Source organism: Danio rerio, chromosome 15 (genome assembly GCF_052040795.2).
Source record: "Danio rerio strain M-AB ecotype USA chromosome 15, GRCz13ab, whole genome shotgun sequence".
Lineage (NCBI taxonomy): Eukaryota > Metazoa > Chordata > Actinopteri > Cypriniformes > Danionidae > Danio > Danio rerio.
This window is the reverse complement of record NC_141035.1, coordinates 1,590,008-1,614,224: the sequence shown is the minus strand read 5'-3', so window position 1 is coordinate 1,614,224 and position 24,217 is coordinate 1,590,008. Positions and strand designations below refer to the sequence as shown.

Genomic DNA, 24,217 nt, shown 5'->3' with positions numbered 1-24,217 from the left:
TTATATACATAGACATGGTTAAAAAAAACATATATATATATATATATATATATATATATATATATATATATATATATATATATATATATATATATATATATATATATACACACACACACACACACACAATATCACACAAGTAGTAGTGTAATGTGGCTGTGAATCAGCACTGGTGGGAGGCATGCGTTGGTTTGAGGCGTCACGGTGGTGCAGTGGGTAGCATGTTCGCCTCACAGCAAGAAGGTCGCTGGGTCAGTTGGCATTTCTGTGTGGAGTTTGCATGTTCTCCCTGTGTTTGCGTGGGTTTCTCTGCCCGGGTGTCCCCCACAGTCCAAACACATGGGCTATAGAGGAATTGATTAACTAAATTGTACGTAGTGTATGTGTGAATGCAAGAGTATATGGGTGTTTCCCAGTGTTTGGTTGCGGCTGGAAGGGCATCTGCTGTGTAAAACATATGCTGGATAAGTTGGTGGTTCATTCTGCTGTGGCCACCCCTGATTAATAAAGGGACTAAGCTGAAAAGAAAATGAATTTATATATATATAAAATCATATATAAATAACTGCATATTAATAATTATAAACATTCTATTATCTATGTTTCCTTAATTTGACAGCACAGCCGACATGCATAGTGTTTTGAGAAAATTAATTAAAGTCAGCATGAAATGGAGGAATGTCTTCTTTTCCGCTATTGTGACACTTCTGAAGGTGAATGGTCCATTTTGAGGATGTTGTTTGGTGTTTTTCTGGACATTTCTGTAATGTTGCTGGCTATGCCTATGCTATCCAAGAGGATCTGCACACTGGTGGTGGTGTGGAGAGACCCCCCTCATGATTGTGAAAGTGCTTTGGGTGTATGACCATACACATTAAATGCGCTATAGAAATACACATTACCTTACAAATAATTTGCTGTTTTATTAAGATCAAATAGATGAATAGTAATAAATTAATAGAGATTATGGGCACCAGAGAGAGCAAATATTGACAGAATTTAAATTTTGGGGTGAAGGATCCCTTAATGAGTCTATTAGTATGCTGGCTTTTTAATACCTGCATATCACACAACCAGTGTCTCTGTTTCCTTTCAGTTTAGACACAGCGAACAATATGTATGTGTTCATATGTCAATAGTATTAAGAGTTTTGAGGCAATCAGACTTTAAAGATAGCCTAATTTTATAGTTTTGTGCTGTTTTGGCAGGCTTGTAGCAAGGCTTTAAAACAAATTAAAATAATGATCCAGGGTAAATAGTAGGCCCATTGACTCCAATAGTAGGAAAAACAATATGGAAGACTCAACTGAAGAAAGAAACTCAAACAGGTTTGGTAACAATAGAAGTTTGTTGTTAACGATGACAGAATTTTCATTTTTGGGTGAACTCCCCCTTTAAAAGTAGCGGGGGAAAACCGCGGACTTGGCAACCCTGCATCACAAACTTCAGCACGAGAGCGCGGCACCGAGCTGAGTGCACGCGCCATGCGCGCACACACAGAACACCTGCACGCAGTGCTGCCGTGTCGGAGGACCAAACGAAAGCAATTCAGCACCTTTGACGGGAAAGCCGTCGTATACGCGTGTTATTAATAGGATATGCTGATGATTTCGGAAGCTGAATAAGCGAGTATTGATGCGGTGTGAGGAGTGCAGGAGCCTCTGATGTGCAGCCCTCATTAGTCCAGCTTCTCCGTGTGCGCGCGTGTGTGTGGACAGGATGAGTCCGCTGGCTCTGCTGGCCAGGACCCTGCGCTGTGTGCTGCTGCGGCCCGGGGGTCTGCTGCTGCTGGGTTTCAGTCTGGCGCTCTGGAGCTTCATCTTCCACACCGGCGAGCTGCAGGGACTGCTGCAGATGCTGAGGGGCCGGGCGGCGGGGCCGGGGCTGCCGGTGCCGCTGCTGCCGCGGGACGGGCCGCCGGAGGAGCAGCTTTCCAACACCTGGCAGCTCCGGAGCGGCGCCGCGGCCGTCTACTCCATCCAGGGCCGCAGAGATCACATGGAGGACCGCTTCGACATCCTCACCGACACTCGCAACCGCAGCCACCCCGCCATATTCAGCATCTACGACGGACACGGAGGAGAGGTACGCATCTCTCTCTGTCTGTGTGCAGTGTAGGGGTGACCAACTGCTCCTGGAGATCAACTCACCTGCAGAGTTCAGCTCCAACCCTGTTCAAACACACCTGCCTGGAATAGAATCATCAAGCGCTGTTCAGGTGTATTTGAAGAGGGTTGGAGCTGAACTCTGCAGGTAGGTAGATCTCCAGAAACATGGTTGAGCAGCCCTGCTGTAGTAGTTTATGCAGTGGCGCCCCCAGAAAATTTTCTTAGGGGTGGCCAAGTAAGGCCACAACAAATCTTGGGCTGGCACACAAAAAAATTATGAATTGTGTATATATTGTGAATAAGGAGTAATGTTATATTTTTGTTTTTGGTAAAATAAATAATGAAGTTTTAATGAATTCCAATAATTACTCTTGAAATATTGTAATTTATTCCGCAAGTACAAGTGCAAACCAAATAAAAATCAATATTTAGTCTAAAACCTCTTTCAGGTAAGTTATTTCTTGTACAACATACAATATATGCCATGTCCAACATTAATGAATTATGAATAATGAATATGATTAATGAATGAATTAATAAACCAAACAAAACCCAACAAAATTTTGAAAAGCAGATTTCAAAATGCATCTAGTGATTTATTTTGGATTTGTGGTTTTCAATCAGATGAAACACAACTTTCTCATTTCAAAAATAATAATTTCTTAATAAAAAGTGTGCAATCTCAGTGAATCAGCTTCGTCAGTGGCGCTGATCAATCCACAATAATTCAGTGGCTGCATTTTATTTATTCATTTATTTATTAATATCAGCAACTATCATATTGGGGTGGCCACAGGGGTGGCCAGAGTTTACACAAGGGTGGCCGTGGCCACCCCTGGCCACCCCTTGGGAGCGCCCCTGAGTTTATGACCTCTTTTTTTTAAATGACCCGGTGCTATAAGGGATAGTCAACACAAAAATGAACAATTACTCAGTTTACTCACCCCTTAAGAGTTTTATTTTTTTCTGTTGAACATAAAAGAAGATATTTTGAAGAATGTCGGAAATTTTCTTCTTTTCTATTATTTGTTTTTCGTGCTATGGAAGTCATCAAGGTTTTCAGATTTCTAAAAAAGTACCTGCTTTTACATTCAACAGAAGAAATAAACTCATGAATGTGCTGGAGAGACAGTAAATAGTGAGAAGGAATCTTTATCCGCGAGCTATAAAAGCATTTTTACACCACAAAAACCACTGACACGCACACATCCTCAGCATCTTTGACGTACTGTACACAGAGCAGAGGTAAACACCTGTGTGTAGTTTGACTTCTTCAACACGGGTCATAGTTTAACAAGGGATATTTCACCATTAACTTGCTTCAAGCATTTATGTTGAACACAAAAGAAGATATTTTGAAGAATGTCAGAAACCAGTGACTTCTTTTTTAGTGTTTGTTTCTCCTACTGAAGAAGTCAGTGGCTTTAGTATTCAAGATATCGTCTTTTATGTTCAACAGAAGAATCTCATCAGGGTTTAAAACACTTGAGGGTAGGGCGGGTGAGTGAACAATGAGTAACTCTTCATTTTTGGGTTAATTGTACCTTTAACACTTTTACTGATTTAAAGGTCAAAATGACAGGCTATCAATTTTAGCCATTTTACCCAGATATGAGAAAAAAAGTAACCATTTATTCTCGCTTTCATGAGGTCTGTACACATTTAGGGCACAATGCTTGCATGGTCAAATTTTACCAGCTATAAAACTTTATACACCACTTTAAAATAATCACACACACACACACACACACACACACACACACACACACACACACACACACACACACACACACACACACACACACACAAATAATTAAGAATCTCCAGCTTTAACTTTTATCAATACTGTCTTTCTAAACCTTTTAGCCTTATAAAACATTTTATTTACCTATATTTACATGTTTCCCAGTGATGGGTTGCAGCTGGAAGTGCATATGCTGTGTAAAACATATGCTTGATAAGTTGGCGGTTCATTCCACTGTGGCGACCCCTGATTAATAAAAGGACTAAGCCGAAAAGAAAATGAATGAATGAATATTTACATGTTTTGTAATCACATACAGTGAAATAATAGTGATATAATATATATAATAGCACTGTAATGCGGTAATGTTTATTTAAAAATAACCGCACACCTTAGAATGTTCCTCAGCCAATCAGAATCAAGCATTCAGCAGCCCTGTAGTATGAATAATATGACAGTTTTGAAGGCTGTATAATTAACAAATATCGATTAGGTTATTTGCTAAATGCACAAATGTTGTGCATTGTCCCTTATTTATCACAGCGGAATGAACCGCCGACTATTCCAACATATGTTTTACACAGCGGATCCTTTTCCAGGTGCAACTCAATACTAGGAAACACCCATACACACTCATTCACATTCAATTCCCTTATAGTGCATGTGTTTGGACTGTGGGGAAACTGGAGCACCCTTACGACAAACATGAGAAGAACATGCAAACTCCACACAGAAATGCACTCTGACCCAGCCGGGACTTGAACCAGACAGTGCTAATCACTGAGCCACCGTGTCACCCATGCACAAATGTTAGAAAAACAACAATTGAAGATTTAGTTTTCATAAAGCACAGCTCTTAATGAGAGTAACTAGTGTTTGTTTTGGCTTCACACGAGCACTGTTTGTATTCTTAAGTAGGCAGACTTCAGTTTCATTGTGTCGAAGGAAAAACCGGCTGGTCAAGTTTATGTAATTTGACCCGAACAGAAGCACTTGGCAGCACTACTAAGGATTCATGATGTGAGAAATCAAATTGGTGCCATGTAAAATAGGCAGCATGTTGCACAGTTTAGTGTCCTTTGCTTTATAAACAAAGCTATTATTTGAGCCATGCAGAATTGTGTTCGTTTCATTCACAAGTGCTCAAAGCAAGACTGGCGCAAAGGAATAAATAACAATGCTCGCTGATACACTTTCATAATTTGTATGTCAAGTTACATACACTCACTGGCCACTTTATTAGGTACACCTTACTATTACCGGGTTAGACCCCCATTTTTCCTTCAGATCTGCCTTAATCCTTCATGTTATAGATTCAACAAGCTACTGGAAATATTCCTCGGAGATTTTGCTCCATATTGACATGATAGCATCACACAGTTGCTGCAGATTTGTCGGCTGCACGTCCATGATGCCAATATCCCGTTCCACCACATCCCAAAGCTGCTCTATTGGATTGAGCTCTGGTGACTGTGGAGGCCATTTGAGTACAGTGAACTCATCGTCATGTTCACCAGTCTGACATGATTGAGCGTTATGACATGCTGCGTTATCCTGCTGGAAGTAGCCATCAGAAGATGGAGACACTGTGCTCATAAAGGGATGGACATGGTCAGCAGCAATACTCAGGTAGGCTGTGGCGTTGATGCTCAGTTGGTACTAATGGACCCAAAGAAAATCTCCCCCACACCATTACACCACCACCACCAGCCTGAACCGCTGATACAAGATCCATGCTTTCATGTTGTTAAGGTCAAATTGTGAGCCGAGCATCTGAATGTGTCAGCAGAAATAGAGACTCATCAGAGCAGGCAACGTTTCTCCAATCTTCTATTGTGCAGTTTTGGTGAGTCTGTGTGAATTGTAGCCTCAGTTTCCTGTTCTTAGCTGACAGGAGCGGCACCCGGTGTGCTCTTCTGCTGCTGTAGCCCATCCGCCTCAAGGTTGGACGTGTTGTGTGTTCAGAGATGCTCTTCTGCAGAGCTCGGTTGTAACGAGTGCTTATTTGAGTTACTGTTGCCTTTCTATCAGCTGGAGCCAGTCTGGCCATTCTCCTCTGACCTCTGGCCTCATCAACAAGGCAAAAGCAACAGTCACCAAAACGCCACAATTAGGATTAAAACCTAAAAGGGTCAGTTTCAGAGAAGCAGAGAACATTATTTGTGTGCTATTTTGAGCTAAAACTTCACATACACACACACACACACACACTCATCAAAGATTCATTTTAAATCTTATAAAAAGGGGCATAATAGGTTTTAAGATATCAGAGCTTTACTGTTCGCTGATGTGTGTAGTGGTTTTAATTGCACTTGCAGGGTTGCTGCAGTGTGTGATGTGATGATCGCAGACTGTGCAGCCCTCTGTGTGATTTCAGGCCTGGTGAGTGTGTGGGTGAGTGTGTGCATGTAGATGAGCACGTGTGAGCTGTTGATGACGTGTGGGCGCGAGTCTTAGTAAGCGCTGTGTGGGAGTGTGTGGATAATGAGTGTGGGTGTTAAAGCTCCTGCACACCAGGATGACGATCATTGCATGTGATTATTGCCAATTTTTAAAGCCTCCTGGCTAATCAAAAAGCTGCAAGCGTGCACCAACGGCAGACATAAAAGCCTACAGTGGGGGAAATAAGTATTCTAAAGGAGCTGTTGACGTGACATTGAACCAGATTTAGGTATAAACCCAAACAATACAAACATAAAAATATAACAAAACAAACAAATCTGACAAATGAGTTGTGTGTAATAACAGTGTAATGTGAAGGAGAAAGTGCTGAACTACTGAAATGTGTTTAATGAAGTCACATGCGCTGCTCAGGTGTGAGTGAATCACAGACTTCAACAGAGTGTCTAAATCTTGAGGCTTCTGTGGCTCTCGTCTAACAAATCTGAGCTTCATTTTGTATTTGTCACGTTCGGTGAGGGGAAAAGGAGCGAGGACCCAAGCGCAGAGTAAATAGGATTTTATTAAATAATAAAAATAAAATAAAATGCTAAATAAACTACCCAGAGTGGGAAAACACTAATAAAACAAATAAACAAACAAACAAACAAACTTGACTGGGCAGGCACGACAATATGTGATGACGAACTCACACAGGACAGCAGACATGAGGGGTTTATAAACTGTAGGAAATTAACACACAAACAGTTGAACATAATTAACTAATTATGGGTTAACAAGGAGGGTGGGACTAGACAATAGACGGGAGAGCGCATGACACAGAGAGACAACACAAGCCATGCGCTCACATAAAACGAGACTAGAACACGCAGCCAATGAGAGAACTCATTAACCTCATGTTCATGACAACACACGCGCAACACTGAAGCACACGACAAAAGCACGTGACCACAATGTGAACACATAGCCACTTGCTTTGACAACAGATGCAAGACACGAGCACACGATGAATGAAAACACTCACTGTTCGCTCACACACAGCGTGCATGCTTCATCCCAGCGCCGAACAAAACCGAAACCAACTAGACTGAGACGCTGGGAATGAAACACCACGCTGCAGACAGACGAAAACACAAACACGAGTACAAGAGCGCGCGCGACCGAGGCACGCAGAGCCCGCACGGCCGCATCAAGCGGGAGCGCGCACACTCTGTACACAAACGACAGCGCGCGCGCACACAGAGACAGAAACAAGTGCTCGACCCAAGAAAACTCGAGCCGAGCACAACAGGACTAGACATGACTAGTGTCCGGATTCTGCCACCAAAACAAGAATTTACACGACCAGAGTGGCAGAACCCTGACAGTATTCTCTATTGCATTCGGGTCAGGTGATTGGCTGGGCCATTCTACAGCTTGGTTTTCTTTCTCTGAAAGCATCTGAGAGTCTCCTTGGCCGTGTTTTGGGTCATTGTCTTGCTGAAATGGTTTCATCTTCATCCTCCTGCTAATGTAGAAGTTGGACTGAAGCAGCTGATATTCATTTACACTGAGGAAGGGCAGAGAATTGCTGAAGAACTACTGAGAGATTTCAGCTGCTGTCTGGGCGTTCACTGCCGAATTAAACCTCCCTTTCTTCATGTGTTCAATACTTTTCCCCTGCGTCATTTCATTTTCTCACACAGAACTTCATTTGTAAACTAATCAGTCTTGTTGTCTTTGCATTTATGGATTTATGGATCCAGTGAAAATTTTACGTCAACGGCATCTCTAGAGGTATGTTTTCGGAGAAAACTGATGACATTTTCGATACTAATTTTCCTTAAGGACACCTTTTAAGCGCACATTTAATTTTTGGTGGATGCTCCTAAATTTTTATTGTTGGGACCACCGGCAATTTCAAGCCCTGCATTAGAAAAATACTGCTTTTATTTTTATTTATTTATTTTTTCTTGTTTTTATTTATTTTTTCTTATTTTTATTTATTTATTGTTCTGTCATTTATTTACGGTGTAAAATTATGTCTGTTTAAATGTCAAAAACATTCACTTATTTTAAGCACAGAGAATAGTTTACTATTGTTCGTTTTTTATATTATTTTGTGCTGTTTTAATTAGTTACTGAGTAGCAAAAAATAACACTGTAAAATATAAGGATATCATATAATCTTATTATAAATTAGTGGGGTTTGAAAATTAATGAATGCATAATAATCGTGATAACCGTGATTATTTCTCAGGCCCCGTTTACACTAATGCGTTTTCGTTTTAAATTGCATAGGTTTTGCTACGGTTACACCTTCCGTCCACACTACGGAGTTTTCGAGCGCCGAAAACGGAGCATTTTGGAAACGTTGGAGAGGCTGTTTTCATTCTGAAGCGCTGCTGCTCCGTCTCAGTGTGGATGAGGGAAAACGGAGACGTCTGGAAACGGAGGCGGGGCTGCTGAGATTCACTACCTGATTGGGGCTTTTGTGTCGTTGCGTATTCTCCCCTTATTCGTCAAGCCCCTATCACATGACTATAACACATAGCTTTAACGCTACCGGAAGACAGCAGACCAGCCTTCACTGTAAACAACAACAAGGACACAGAAATGGGAGCGTTGTTTGCACTATTGTCTGTTTTAGGCGCCATTTTGCAGTTATTCATTTGTTACGTTTAGTAACAACTCGACCTCGTCGTCTGTCCACAATAACACCTCTCTTGCTTTCTTTGCCATCGCGTTCATTGTTCAACCGGCGTTTGTTGACTAACAATAACCAAATGCAGAGCGAGACTCATGCTTTCTGTTAATACTAGAACGCACATGCCCAGAGTGCGCGAATGGTCACGTGATATACGTTTTTGGTGGCGTAGTGTATGTTCAGAAACGCTTGAGGGAAACGCTAGTGTGGACGCGGATAGTTTTTAATCTAAAACGCAGTTTTTTAAAACTAAAACGCACTAGTGTAAACGTGGCCCCAGACTATAATCGTACAACCAAAATTTATAACCGTTGCATGCCTATTTGCACTTATATTTTTGCGTGCCGCTTGTGTTAATCTAACAATAACACTTCTGAAGCACTAGCTGGCAGTGGGGTTGCTATGTTTCTGTGTACCTCTGTGTCGAGTTTCTTAATGCTAACTTACTCCACAAGTAGCTCAAACTCGCTTATTCAGATAGTTGTATAATATAATAAATAAGTGAAGTTTAACTAATTTGGAGAGGATCACGTGCTTATGATTGCTTGCAGCCGGTCCCGCATTGTCCAATTTATAATTGACCAATCAGACGATTCTTCAGCCACTATAAAAACCCTGAGTTCCATATAACAGCCATCTTCATTTTGAAGAATCCCCCCTTCCACCCCTACTCCTCCTCCTTTCCTAGATGGGTGGCACGGTGGCCCAGTGGTTAGCACTGTTGCCTCACAGCAAGAACGTCACTGGTTCTAGTCTTTACCAAGCCAGCCGACGTTTCTGTGTGGAGTTTACACGTTCTCCCGGTGCTCATGTGGGTTTCCCCCGGGTTCCTCCCACCATCCAAAAACATGCAACTGAAGTGACTAATCAAAATCAGCACCATAGAAATGCTCCTAGTAAATAGTAATCTCTTAAGAGCGATCACTATCTGTTCATTAGCTACTACAGCAGGGGAGTTCTCCAGATCTACCTGAGCTTAAACTCCCCTCTCTTCTTGCAAACGGGAGGGAGCCCCGGGCTCGAGGATCTTATAAGCTCAGGGCTCTCATGCCAAACAAGCTTTATAATCAATCATCAGCTAATTGTGAACTCTTTAATAATATTTAATAAAATAATATAATAAATGAAATAATATAAATATCTGACATATATAAATATATTTGACATAAATAAAGACATATAGTATTTATTAATTCTGTCCTCCCTCATTTAAACATATTGAAATCTTAAATTTGAGCCGCAAAGCTTCAGAAATGTGGTTCATTTGAGCTGGAAAGACCCTCGTGTGTCTCATTCATCTCATAGTTGGTGGGATCATGGATCCTCAGTTGTTATATTTCGTTTTCCACACAAAACTTGAGTGTTTCTCTGAAGATGAAGAGGCTTATGGTTTCTGCCCAGCACATGTTTGGCTCTCCGAGTGAATTCTTCAGAGTTTGGAGAAGGTGAAACGCAGCTGCTGCGGATGCTTTAGATCCATCTTCAACAGCTCCAGCCAACAGAATGGAGAAATAATAATAATAATAATAGCAATAGTAATAACAGTAATTAAAAGCAATCGGTTTGAATGTGTGTACGTACAGTGTGTGCATTTGTATGTGTGTGTATTTGTGTTGATTTGTGTGTAAGCGTGGTTTGTGTGGTTGTGTATATTTGCTTATTTGGGTGTGGTTGTGCAAATTTGTGTTTATTTCTGCGTGTATACGTATGTTTGTGTGTGTATTTGTGTGTAGTTGTGAATATATGTGTTTGTGCGTATATGTATATTTGCGTGTGTGTATGTGTGTGTAGTTTTTGATTTGTGTGTGATTGCATTTGCGTGGTTTGTGTGTTTGTGTATATTTGCTTATTTGTGTGTAGTTGTGCACATTTGTGTTTGTTTCTGTGTGTATGTATATTTCTGGTTGTTTTTCTGTGTAGTTGTGCTTGTGTGTGTGGTTGTGTGTGTTTATGCATGTATGTATGTGTATATGTGCTGGCATCTTGGGTGGTTTTTGTGTGTGTGTGTGTGTGTGTGTGTGTGCGCGTACTTGTTTTGGTGATTTACATGGTCCTAAAACCCAACTTGATAGAGTTCATCATACAATTTTTTGTCTTTGTAAACTAACAAAACCAGTAAACAGATGTGTGTGTGTGTGTGTTTGTGTATGTGTTTTTGTGACATATCAGGCCACAAATCTGTATAATGACACCGGTATAACACATGTATTACAAGACGGTGGTGAATTATGAGAACATTTTCATAACGGATCAGGCATGTTAATCGAGGATTTAGAGGTGTCGCGCATGCGGTGGGGGTAGCGGGGCGTTGGATGGCGGACAGGTGTCATGGACATAAGTTAGAAGCCAGGAGTGTTGATTGTTGCGGATGAAAGTGAAAGTGAACAGCGACGAAGGAGGAGGGTGGTTAAGGAGGGGGATTGGTAAAATGAGGTGCCGGATCAGATTTCAGAGGTGTTCCAGTACAAATTAAGCCCAGATAATACAGTTTGTACAGTAGAAAAACAATGAAAACCAATAGAATGTCCCACAATTCACAAAAACAAACGTGTGTGTGTGTGTGTGTGTGTGTTAGCTGTCTGTTTCTGGTTAAAGTTGTGAAAATCAGTTTTGGATCAGTTTGTCAGAGGATGAAAGGAAGGCCACAGCAGGATTGACTCCAGCACATTCAGACGGACGCTCGTGTCCTGATAAATACACTCATATGCACTCAATATTTACATCTGTCAGAGGGATGGACTTCTTCTGATCTCAATCAATAACACGTGAAGTGAGCTGAAAGTCTTCCAGCGGATTGGAGAACTGCAAGAAATAGTTCATCCTAACATAGTTTCTGGCATCATTTACTCGCCCTCATGTCCTTATGAAGCCATTAATTGTAATGTCACAGAAAAACACACTGTGATCGTGATCAGCCTCTCCAGTGTTTTACTGGGACATTTACAAAATAGATATCTGAAAATCTGCTAATTTTGGGTATTTTGTGCTTCAATTTTTGCGTTTTGCTGTGATAATACACACAAATCCTAATAAAAATAAAGAAATAAATCCTATATACAATATATGAGCAATATCACACTTGTAGCTGTGCGATATGGATGTACATTGGCACTGCTGGGAGGCATGCATTGGCTCGAGAGCACAGGCTGAGTGGTACGGTTTGGTTCGCTACACGTTTATGGATACCCAAAACCGTACCATACCACTTTAGGTCACCCTTTGCAAAGGGTACCAACAGGCCTAAAGTCTACCATAAGGCGGAGCTAGACGCACAGCTGAATGCTATTGGTTTACAGAGATACGTCACTCACAGAAGCAGGAGAATGAAAACAAAAGAACCGCTATTTTTAAAAACACAGCCGAGACACCATTATAAAATATACATGATAACAAGCCATGGTTGACCTGAGCTCAATCAAACCTTGTCATCGTCTTGATGAACAGCCACAAAGCCAAGAAGAACATAATCTGCAGTGTCCTGTTTTTGTTTGACGAGCCCGTCTAAAAGTTTAAAAAACTTCTAAAAGTGAGCGGTTTCACTTTCTCCAGGGAGCTCGCGATTGCGTCTATATTTGAAATAAGGAACTTCTTGAGGTAATGTTAATAACGTGCACATGATTATAGAAGTGTCTTTTCGACACCCGATCCTTTCAGAAAAGGACCCTTAGTACCCTTTAGGCAGTGGAAACGCAAGACTGTGACCCGTACCGACCCGTACTGTACTGTACCAGTCAGTTGAAAAGGGCCATTAGTGCCCAGTGCCGATATACAGCAATATCACACTGCTACTAGTGTAATATTACTCATATTTACTGTATATATAATTTATTGTCCCTTCTGATATGAAAGAATCAAATTTCTTTGCATGTCAAAACATTTTTACCTGACTATATATAGCGGATAAAGAGTTTCTGTGATTGTGAACGTAATGAGTCAAATTTTACACCCTCTGGGTCAACTCAATCCCAAAAGACACAACGTCTACAAAAACATCCCTCAGTTATCAGTGTTTTGCAGGAAGGGTCAAAACATCCCTTACACCTCATTCAGACTGAAGGTCATCAGGTGCGATGGCTGAAAATACAGAAACGTTCTTCAGATTATTATTATTATTTTTATTTATTTAACTATATTATTATTATTTTTTTATTTATCTAATTATATTATTATTATTTATTTACTTATGTAATTATATTATTATTATTTATTTATTTAATTATATTATTATTTTATTTAATTAATTATATTATTATTATTTTTATTTATTTAATTATATTATTATTTTTCATTTATTTAATTATTGATTTTTTTTTCTCTTTGCCTTTTGCTGCTATACTTGTCTACTGATACATTTGCCTTTGCCCTTTTTTGTTTACGTTTGTATGTTCATTAAAACCAATAATTCTTCAGAAACAGACATAAACAGCAACAGGTGGCAAATGTGGACACTGGGGCAGAAGTCATACGACTGGTTATTCACAATGTTTGTGTGTTCAATAATGGCACTATGAATAAACACCGTAATTATGAGGTTACGCAAGTAAGTAATGTGTATTTATATAGCGCATTTATCATGTATGGTTAGGGCTTTACGTTAACACCCACCAGATGCGGGTAGATTTCGGCGGTGGCGGGTAAGACAGACACTCGCGAGCAAAGAGAGGACAATCACTTGCGCTAACAGCTGAGGTGATACGCGCGACTTTTTTAACGCATACGCGCTCCCGTTTCCTTTTGTGAAGCAACTGTGTCTAGAAACACAACTGATGCGATCGATTCTCTTTCAAATGGACAAAAAGGGAGGAACATGCACCCACAGTCTTGCTGCTTTCAAGAGTTCCAGAGTTGACTTATTGTAAGCAGCGCCAGTTGCTTTCACTTTAACCATTCTTTAACAGATTATTCATGGGTCTATCAGTAACCATGTGTGTTCGATCATCCTTATATTATCACACTGTATGTTTTTTTACCTGCTTTCTTTTGCATTAATATGGTTTAATTATCTTATTTTTTACAATGGACAGACGGCTGCTTCTCACTCAGGGCTGCTGTTTATGCTAATGAGGGAGAGATGGGCACTAGTGGGCGGGGCTTTCCCCCTCTGATGATACGTACAGCGGGAGAATGTCAATCAAAGTGTTTCTGCAGACTGTTTTGATCAAGTCTGATTATAAACAATACAGTTAATACATGTTTACCATTAGAGGCTGCTTATATTCACACACTGCTGACACACAACTGGGTTTAAACACGCTTTAAAATTAATTTTTGCATAATAGGTGCCCTTTAAGAGAATAGCTGCAGTGCTGACCCTGGATCAGTGTAATGTCTCTCTGTCATTGTGGACACAGAAGAGCAGAAATCTGACAAAGTGCTCAGCATCTCTCTGTCTGTCGGCTGGATTCAGTCTCTCACTCTTCCTGCACTGATGTCTGTGTGTGTGTGTGTGTGTGTGTGTTTGTGTTTGTGTGTGTGTGTGTGTGTGTGTGTAATTAATATTCCTGTGAGGTTCGTCAGTCCTCTGCACTAAGCGAGGATCTCATGTCAGGCCACTACAGCGATATTTACCAGGGTTTATTTGGACAGCACAATGCTTGGCTTTAAACTGCGTGCGTTCTTAAAGACTTCTTCGCTCTAGACATAAACCTATATTCAATAATTCAATATATCATAATAATGCACATGCACAATATTGATATCATGGGCACTTCAAAATACTGTGTTTTTGATTATAATTTAAACATTTAGAGTGCTTTTTAAGGGTATTAACATTGTATTTGCAGATGTGTTCATAACAGGGAAATGCTTGTTGATTTAATTGTTTAGTAGTTCAAGCGTGCATATTTTATATGTTAATGTATGTTAATATATATGTATAATATATATAATATATGTTAATCTGGCCTACTGCATGCTGAAATATTGATTATAAATTTATTGGTCTGTTGTAAGGTAAAACTGTTCAGTAGGGATTATTAAACACTACTCTGTTAGCCTAGATATACGTATGCTGTTACAAAACTAGCCTAGAGCGCCATCTACTGTTTAACACTAGCTTAGATATCCGTCTGCTGTTACAAAACTGGCCTACTGTGCCATCAACTATTAACATTAGTGCATTTAATGAAAACTACAAAAGCTTTTATTAATCTAAAATTGTAAAAATGGTAGTCGTAATCTGATTACAATTCATAATTATTTTAGTAACAGAGTTAAGAGTTGACTAATTTTGACTAATATGACCCTGGTAAGTGTAATGCTGCGTTCACACCAGATGCGGCACGCGCGTCAATCGCGAGTGATTTTCATGTTAGGTTAATGCAAAAGCACAAATAGACATCCTGCTGCGCGATACGCGCGAATGACTTGGCGCGAATGACGCAAATTGCGCGAATGGCGCGGGGCGAATTGAGCATTTTGCGCGTTTGACGGGCTTAACGAGCGTTTCGCGCGAATCTCTCGAATTCGAAAATCTGAACTTCAGCGTACATTCGCGCTGCGTTAACCAATCAGAAGCTTGCTCTTGTGGGGCGTGATTGTGACATAGAACCTGTTATCGGTGTTCCGAGGGAAATCCTCCAGCCTTCACCGACAACAGTTCATCAAACTGGGCTGGGCTCAGTCAGAAGCTCCGCTGAAAGCCTCCGTCATCCAGGTTCAGTTTCTGGAGGAGTTTATGAGCTCACAGAGCTGGATGCACCTCTGAAAGGATGTAGTGGACTCAGACACGACCCTAAACGTATCGACGCTGTTTTTCAGTCTTCATAAAGCACATAAACACTGTTATTTTCTTCATAAAATCCATGTTAGCCATTTAGCTATGAAGCTAGAGTCACCGGGCCGACAGAAGCCGTGCCCATCACGCGAATCCGCGTCTGTTCTGAAGTGAATTTGACACGCGAATGAAGCGGGGTTTGACGCGTGAATGAAGCGAGTAAACTCAAATGTTCACGCGGCTATTTACGCGCGAATAGTGCGATTTATCCGCGCGTTCCGCGTCTGGTGTGAACACAGCATAATGAATCTTCCTTCTTCAGCATTGCTGATTTTGAAGGTGCAGTATGTAAGTTTGACCCCCAGTGGTTGAAATAGGTATTGCACACCTGGTTCAAAACACATGCAAGCACAGGTTGCCAGATTGATGACATCAACAGCTGTGTGTAGTGAGCCTTAAGGCAGATTTAAGGCGGATGTAAGTCGCGTTTTATATTAAAGCAACGGCTCGTGATAGAAGGAATATTTTCCATACTAAAAAGAGTTTTTGTCCCAACCAACACCTGAAATCTCTATTTTAAAAACGGATTCTATTTCTCAAAAATGACCACAGAAATCTGACGATGATCAGCTCAGGTACAGCTCATGAGCTTTATTCAGTGTTAAATGCTAATAATGTGAGTTTTAAGGCCATTTTACATCACATTTATTGCCATACCACTAAAAGCAGCAGCAGATAGTTCCCCTCAGATCTGGAAAATAAAATAAACTGTCTTGTGTTTCAGAGCTTAGTGATACCCACACATATCAGTGAATCAGCATCTACATTTAATAATGTTAAAGAGGTGTAATGTGTATTCATTAGGTTATAAACCTTACCATTTGGCTGGAGTGCAGTGAGTGCACAATTCTGTGTTTCTGAATGGCTGTGTTTACATTTCTGTCGTGTTTCGTCTGGTGCAAACAGCCACACTGCTCATCACTGCAAATCTCATCACGTGGCATGTTGTTAGGACACGCTCGTAATATTTATATAATTTTTGCTAATTAATAACCTCATGTGGAACTCTGAATCTGCATCTCATTTTGGAGTCTGCCACTGGAGGCCCATTTCGGTTGTGGATGCATACTTTAAGAGCCTTCATGACTAGATGAATGAAATACGCTGCTTTCTGCCAAGGCAACCAGTGGTGCTGGAATATAATTGGCTAAACTGGCATTGGGCAGGTTGAATGACCAAAACAAAGACAGACGTTCTGGCATGAACTGCACATTTTCAAAGCAGAATATCGGGATACAGCATTGTTTTTCAGACAAACAAGAATGTTCACTTGGCATGTTTCTGAATTATCTGCAAACATAGTATTTTTATGCTTTATAAGAGTCAAAAACTGACAGACAGCACCTTTAATGCATTATATAGTATACTTTTTAATACTTTTGCAATTTAATTTGTTTAACACTGTTATTTTCTCTGAACGTGTATGCAATAAAGCAATACACTGAGTATTTATTTATTTATTTATTTTTTGTAATTATACCTATTAAAGCAGTTTCTGTATCGTGATGATATAAATTGTTTAAAAGCTTCATAAATTAATTAAGACAATTAAGCTGATCATTTATAAACTTTGGGAATTTGGGGGGAAAACAGAAATGTTTGTGCTTTTAGGTCGCTGATAAAGTGTTTGCTGTTGTTATTCGGATATGCTGCCTACTTTTAATGTATTAGAATTTTAATGTTCTAATGTAGCCTGAAGTTTAAATTTGCCTTATAATAGCACATGCTTAAATGTGACCTACCATGCTTGTTTTTACAAATCTGATGTCTCTAGAGAGTGTGTGTGTGTGTGAAGATTCAGCTCAAAAAAGCACACAGATCATGTTCTCTAGCTCTCTGAAACTGACCCTTTCAGCCTTTGATCCTAATTGTGGTGTTTTGGTGACTGTCGCTTTAAATGCAAATGAGATTGTGCTCTTTTCAGGAGAGGGCGGAGCTACAGATGCCTGTGTGTCAGCATAGTGGCAGATTGAAAACTAATGGTGGACGTCTGCTGCTCACTCAGGGCTGTTTATGCTAATGAGGGAGAGATGGTCACTAGTGGGCGGGGCTTTCCCCCTCTGATGATACGTACATAGGGAGAATGTCAATCAAAGTGCTTCTGCAGACTGATTTTATCAAGAGTGATTAATGGTAAAAATGTATTGATTATTTTTTATAGAGTTTGATTATATTCACCACAACTGTTTAAACCTCTTATAAAACAGATCTTTGCATTTAGTCAGTTTATGGTAGGCATATAGTGTAGTTTCACTGCATTGAGATGTTTAATTGTGGTGTGTTTCTCAGGCAGCAGCGGAGTACGCTAAGGCTCATCTGCCCATCATGTTGCGTCAGCAGCTCCAGCGCTACGAGCGGCAGAAGGAGAACAGCGCGGTCAGCCGGCAGGCCATCCTCCGACAGCAGATCCTCAACATGGACCGAGAGATTCTGGAGAAACTGACGGCATCCTATGATGAAGCAGGTGAGAGCTCAGCGCAGGGGCAGAGCAAAGATTTGATATGTGGAGACTATTTACAGACTTTACAACTGCAATGCTCATTGTGGCCGCCATAGTAAAGGAAGACCCACTTTCCTGGGAAAATAGCCAATCGTCAGGGCTCTGTACAGATTCGCTTGTCTGTTACAAGCATGATCATCTGGTGAAGTCTGTGCATCTGTGTTGAAAATTAGCTTAAAGTGCCATCTGTTGTCAAAAACTAGCCTATAGCTGTTATAAAAAACTAGCCTAGAGTGTCGTTTGCTAAAAATTATTAGCATAAAGCGCCAGTTGATAATAACAAATAGCCTAGAGCGCCAACTGCTTATGAAAACTAACCTAGAGCGTTGTCTGCTGTTAAACACTAGCCTAGAGTGTTGTCTGTTGTTAAAAACTAGCATAGAGCGTCGTCTGCTGTTAAACACTAGCCTAGAGTGTTGTCTGCTGTTAAACACTAGCATAGAGCACCGTCTCCTGTTAAAAACTAGCCTAGAGCGCCGTCTGCTTATAAACACTAGCATAGAGTGCCAACTATTTATAAAAACTAGCCAAGAGCGCCAACTGCTTATAAAAGCTAACCTAGAGCATTGTCTGCTTTTAAAAACTAGCTTAGAGCGCTGTCTGCTGTTAAACACTAGCATAGAGCGTTGTCTGCTGTTAAACACTAGCATAGAGCGCCGTCTCCTGTTTAAAAACTAGCCTAGAGTGCTGTCTGCTTATAAACACTAGCATAGAGCGCCAACTATTTATAAAAGCTAATCTAGAGCGTTGTCTGCTGTTAAAAACTAGCCTAGAGCATTGTCTGTTGTTAAAAACTAGCCTAGAGCGCCGTCTGCTGTTAAACACTAGCATAGAGCGTTGTCTGCTGTTAAACACTAGCATAGAGCGCCGTCTCCTGTTAAAAACTAGCCTAGAGCGTCGTCTGCTTATAAACACTAGCATAGAGCGCCATCTAGTTTTCAACACTAGCCTAGAGCGTTGTCTGCTTATAAAAACTAGCCTAGAGCATTTTCTGCTGTTAAACACTAGCATAGAGCGCCGTCTGCTTATAAAAACTATTCTAGAGCGCCGTCGGCTGTTAAAAACTAGTCTAGAGCGCCGTCTGCTTATAAAAACTATTCTAGAGCGCCGTCGGCTGTTAAAAACTAGTCTAGAGCGCCGTCTGCTTATAAAAACTAGTCTAGAGCGCCGTCGGCTGTTAAAAACTAGCCTAGAGCGCCGTCTGCTGTTAAAAACAAGCATAAAGCATCATCTGTTGTTACAAAATTAGTGCAGAGCGCCGTCTGCTTTTACAAAACTAGCCTAGAGCACCGTCTATCGTTAAACACTAGCCTAGACCGTTGTCTGCTGTTATAAACTAGCCTACAGTGCCATTGACTATTAAAAAACTAACCTACAGCGGCGTCTGCTGTTAAATACTAGCCTAAAGCGCCGTCTACTGTTAAACACTAGCCTAGATATACACCTGCTGTTATAAAACTAGCCTAGAGCGCCATCTGCTGATAAACACTAGCCTACAGTGCTCTCTGCTGTCTGCTTGTGGTGTGTATTGAAGCGTTTCTCCATCTGCTCGTGTGTTTTGCTCCTCCATCAGGAACCACGTGTCTGGTGGCTCTGCTGTCGGAGAAAGAGCTCACCGTAGCAAATGTCGGAGATTCACGAGCAGTTCTGTGTGATAAAGATGGAAACGCCATCCCGCTGTCACATGACCACAAACCCTACCAGCTCAAAGAGCGCAAGAGGATCAAGAAGGCAGGTCAGTTGAAGACCACTGAAGTTATTTATTTTTGTCTGTATTTTTGAGATTTTAATTATTATAATTATTATTATAATTGTAGTTGTTATTATTATTGTTGTTTGCTGTTGCTATTATTATTTTTATTATCGTTATTACTATTATTATTATTATTGTTATTATTATTGTTATTATTATTATTATTACTACTACTACTACTATAACTTTTATTATTGTTATTATTATTATTATTAACAATAATAATAATAATAATCATAATAAAGGAACACTCCACCTTTTTAAAAGAATGCAAATTTTATGAGCCTCCTAAAGTTAAACTGTAGACTTGAACCATTTTTTAATCCATACAGCCGATTTCTTGTTCTGTCAGCATCACTTTTAGCTTAGCTTAGCATAATGAATTGAATCGGATTAGACCATTAGCATTTTAAAAAAGAGTTTTGAGAATTTTCCTGTTTAAAGTTAGAGTCTTTTGTGATTACATTGTGTAATGAAATCGCCGGAAAATCCTGGATTATTTTAATAAGGCGCCGTCTGAAAGTAGCCCGTTCTAACGCGCTGCGTAATATAACTCTGCCTGGTGCAGTCATGGTACAGCAGCAGAGTTTCTTGACTATTACACCAGAATGAGAGTATAGTTCCTAGTAATATTGGCCTAGAAATGAGTAATTTTTCATTTTTCATTGGTTTTATTACACAATGTAATGACAGAAGACTTTAAATAGAAACTCTGTTTTTACATTCGTCGAACAAAATGCTAATGGTCTAATCCGATTCAATTCATTATGCTAAGCTAAGCTAAAAGCGACCCTGCCAGAACAATAAATCGATAAAAAATTTGTGTGTGCGTCTGCGTGTTTTTGTGTGCATTTGTATGCGTATGAGATGTTTCTTTGTGTATTTTGTATTTGTATGTGTGTGTTTGTTTGTTGTGTATTTATGTTTTGTGTGTGTTTTTTTTGTTTGTGTATATATATTTGTTTGTATGTGTGTGTTTGTATGTATTTGTGTCTGTTTGTGTGTATTCATGTGTGTCCGTCTGCATTTGTGTGATTTGTATGTATGTGCGTGCATGTTCATCTTTGTATGTATATGTGTGTCTTGTCTGTTTGTATTTGTGTGTGTGGGTGTGTATATTTGTGTGTGTCTGCGTTTGTGTTAATGTTTGTATGTGTGTGAAGATCTCCATCAGCATCAGTGGCGAGATCAGGACATTCTATGTGCGTGTGTGTGTGTGTGTTTTGTGTTTGTGTATTTATTTGTGTTTTGTATCTGTTTATTTAGTGAGTTCCATGTTTTGTTTGTTTGAATATTTTGTATGTGTATTTATATGTGTGTGTCTGTTTGTGTATGCATCTGTGTGTATTTGTGTGTCTGTGTGTATGTATATATGTGTGTGTGTGTTTGTTTGTTTGTTTGTATGTGTGTGTCTGTAAGTGTTTGTTTGAATGTGTGTGTGTGTGTGTGTGTGTGTGTGTAAGTGTTTATTTTGTGTTTGTGTGTATAGTTTGTTTGTGTCTGTTTGTGTATTGTTGTGTGCGTCTGTGTTTTTATGTGTATTTGTATGCGTATATAACTCTGTGTGTGTGTGTTTGTAATGTGTGTGTGTTGTATTTGTATGTGTTTGTTTGTTGTGTGTAATTTTGTATTTGCTTTGTGTTTATGTATTTGTGTGTTTGTGTGTAATTGTGTGTTAATAAACCCGCAGGAGGCTTCATCAGCTTCAGTGGCTCGTGGCGGGTTCAGGGCGTCCTCTCCATGTCCCGCTCTCTGGGAGATTTTCCGCTCAAGAAGCTGAAGGTGCTGATCCCCGACCCCGACCTCATGACCTTTGACCTGGACACACTTCAGCCGCAGTTCATGATTCTGGCGTCAGACGGCCTCTGGGACACCTTCAGCAACGAGGAGGCCGTGCACTTCATTAAAGAGCGCCTGGACGAGCCTCACTTCGGCGCTAAAAGCATCGTCCTGCAGTCGTTCTACCGCGGATGCCCAGACAACATCACCGTCATGGTGGTCAAGTTTAAGAAGAGAGCCGGTAATAAAGACTAATAATGATGTCATGCAAGCAAACGAGTGACTGGATGAATGAAAAAAGGGGAGAGTTCACCCAAATATTCTTAATGTTTTAAACCATTATGAGTTTCTATTATCAGATGAACACAATAGAACATGTGAAGTGTTTTACTAGATATGAGATAAGATATGCTTCCAAATAAACTTGAGTAAAAATGAGTTCCCGCTAAAATTAAGGAGAAAAAAATTGAAAGTTTTTGTTTTACAGTGTAAATGAACAACATAGGCTCAGTCTGAAAACAGAGCCCTGTAAACATTCATGGAGATCACGAATGATGTTGTCAGAGGAACGTATGGCTGCATTTCATCTTCAAAATGAACGCTATGAGGCGTTGCTTTTCGCTCTACCAGGTGACCGCTTACCTCCATGTGGACGGCTGTCCCACTGTTTGCCCATGGGTTGTCTCAGGCCCCGTTTACACTAGTGCGTTTTAGTTTTAAAACAGCGTTTTAGAATGAAAACGATCCGCGTCCACACTTGCGTTTTACCCAGCGTTTCTGAACTGCTTTCCATCCACACCTAAACGCTGAAAACGCACATGACGTGACCACACACACACACTCTCAGGCTGCAGCATTTCTACCCAGATGAGAGCTGTGCTGGTCGGACTGCTCATCAAGCATCTCCCGCTGGATCTAATCTCACTATATTTGCTAAACGGGATGTTTCATTCATCTTGTTGTCTTTATCTAACGACATATTCCCTGACTTTGGTCATTGGAATCTATTACTTGTTCTCAGGTAACGTGTTTTGGCTGAGCGCAAAGATAAGTTGATGATTAATCCATGTACATTGACTGATCGCTTGCCTTTATTTCCTATAATGTATAAAGTTATTGTATGTTATACTTTTATAATGGCCATTATCGATTATTAAAACTGATATTCAGCAAAAGAGAGGCTGTGTTTCGTATTTTCACTGAAATTGAAAGGAGGCAGTTGTTATCGGCTCCGTTTTGTTATAAATATGCACACAGTGAAGATGACGCTCATATATGCAGCACGACGCCTCAACATTTCTGCTGCCTGTTAAGTTGCTAATATTAAAATGAAAATAGTCAGTTCCTTAAATCATGTTTACATTTTATTTTTACGTTTTATTTACGCGTGTCCTCGGTATATAGTCTGTTTTCCATATCAAACTGAGAAGGGGGAGACTGCAGCCTTGATCAAACTTGCGAAGTCTGAACTTACAAGAAGAGGATGCGAGACTGTGTGTGTAGGCTACTTAAAATTGAGGAAAAGCCCCAATCAGATAGGTGAACGTCTGCAGCTCCGCCTCCGTTTTCAGATGTCTCCGTTTTCCCCCATCCACACTGAGACGGAGCAGCTGCGTTTCAGAATGAAAACAGCCTCTCCAGCGTTTTCGAAACGCTCCGTTTTCGGCGCTCGAGAACTTTGGCGTAGTGTGGACGGATAATGTAACCGTAGCAAAACTTATGCGTTTTAAAACTAAAACGCATTAGTGTAAACGGGGCCTCATACGGCAGCAGATTTGAGATGCAAGGAGTTGAACGTGACGACCGGGTTTGAGTCCAGTGAAGATTTGTTTGAGGAGACAAGTTATGCCTAGTTCAGACTGCGTGATTTTGACTCGCCGACAGGGTTTGAGAAATCGCCGACAAATGCCTGAAATCACAGGCAAATCTGTGCTCGTGAGTGACAACCACACAGTGTGAACTATCAAAGACGAGATCTGAGAGAATCGCCGATGAGTCGCCGATGCCTGTGAGATATTTGGCATGCTGAATATCTGGAGCTATCGGCGATTCAAGTATATATATATATATATATATATATATATATATATATATATATATATATATATATACACACTGAAAAAAATATTCAAAGATGATTCCTTGAATTTACTAAAATATTTTAAGTTAAGGGGTTGTAAACAATTTGTTTGGGCTAGATTTAAACAAACAAATTAAGTTGAACATTACTAAATTTAATTTGTTTGCTTAAATTCAACACAAATAAATTGTTCTACAGACATTTTTTCAGTGTATGTGTGTGTGTATATATACATATATATGTATATATATATGTATGTATATATATGTATATATATATATATGTATGTATATATATGTATATATATATATATATATATATATATATATATATATATATATATATATATATATATATATATATATATATATATGTGTGTGTGTGTATGTATA

The 24,217-nt window shown here is 40.0% G+C and overlaps 1 protein-coding gene across 1 annotated transcript; it reads left to right on the top strand.

Moving 5' to 3' along the window:
- Window positions 1–1,463: 1,463 nt before the first annotated feature.
- On the top strand, window positions 1,464–23,609 carry ppm1lb (protein phosphatase, Mg2+/Mn2+ dependent, 1Lb). Its single transcript, NM_001320183.1, has 4 exons — window positions 1,464–2,085; window positions 18,003–18,177; window positions 19,787–19,948; window positions 21,657–23,609. The coding sequence occupies exons 1-4, from the start codon at window positions 1,720–1,722 to the stop codon at window positions 21,998–22,000; spliced, it is 1,047 nt and encodes a 348-aa protein (NP_001307112.1). The 5' UTR covers window positions 1,464–1,719; the 3' UTR covers window positions 22,001–23,609.
- Window positions 23,610–24,217: the final 608 nt, after the last annotated feature.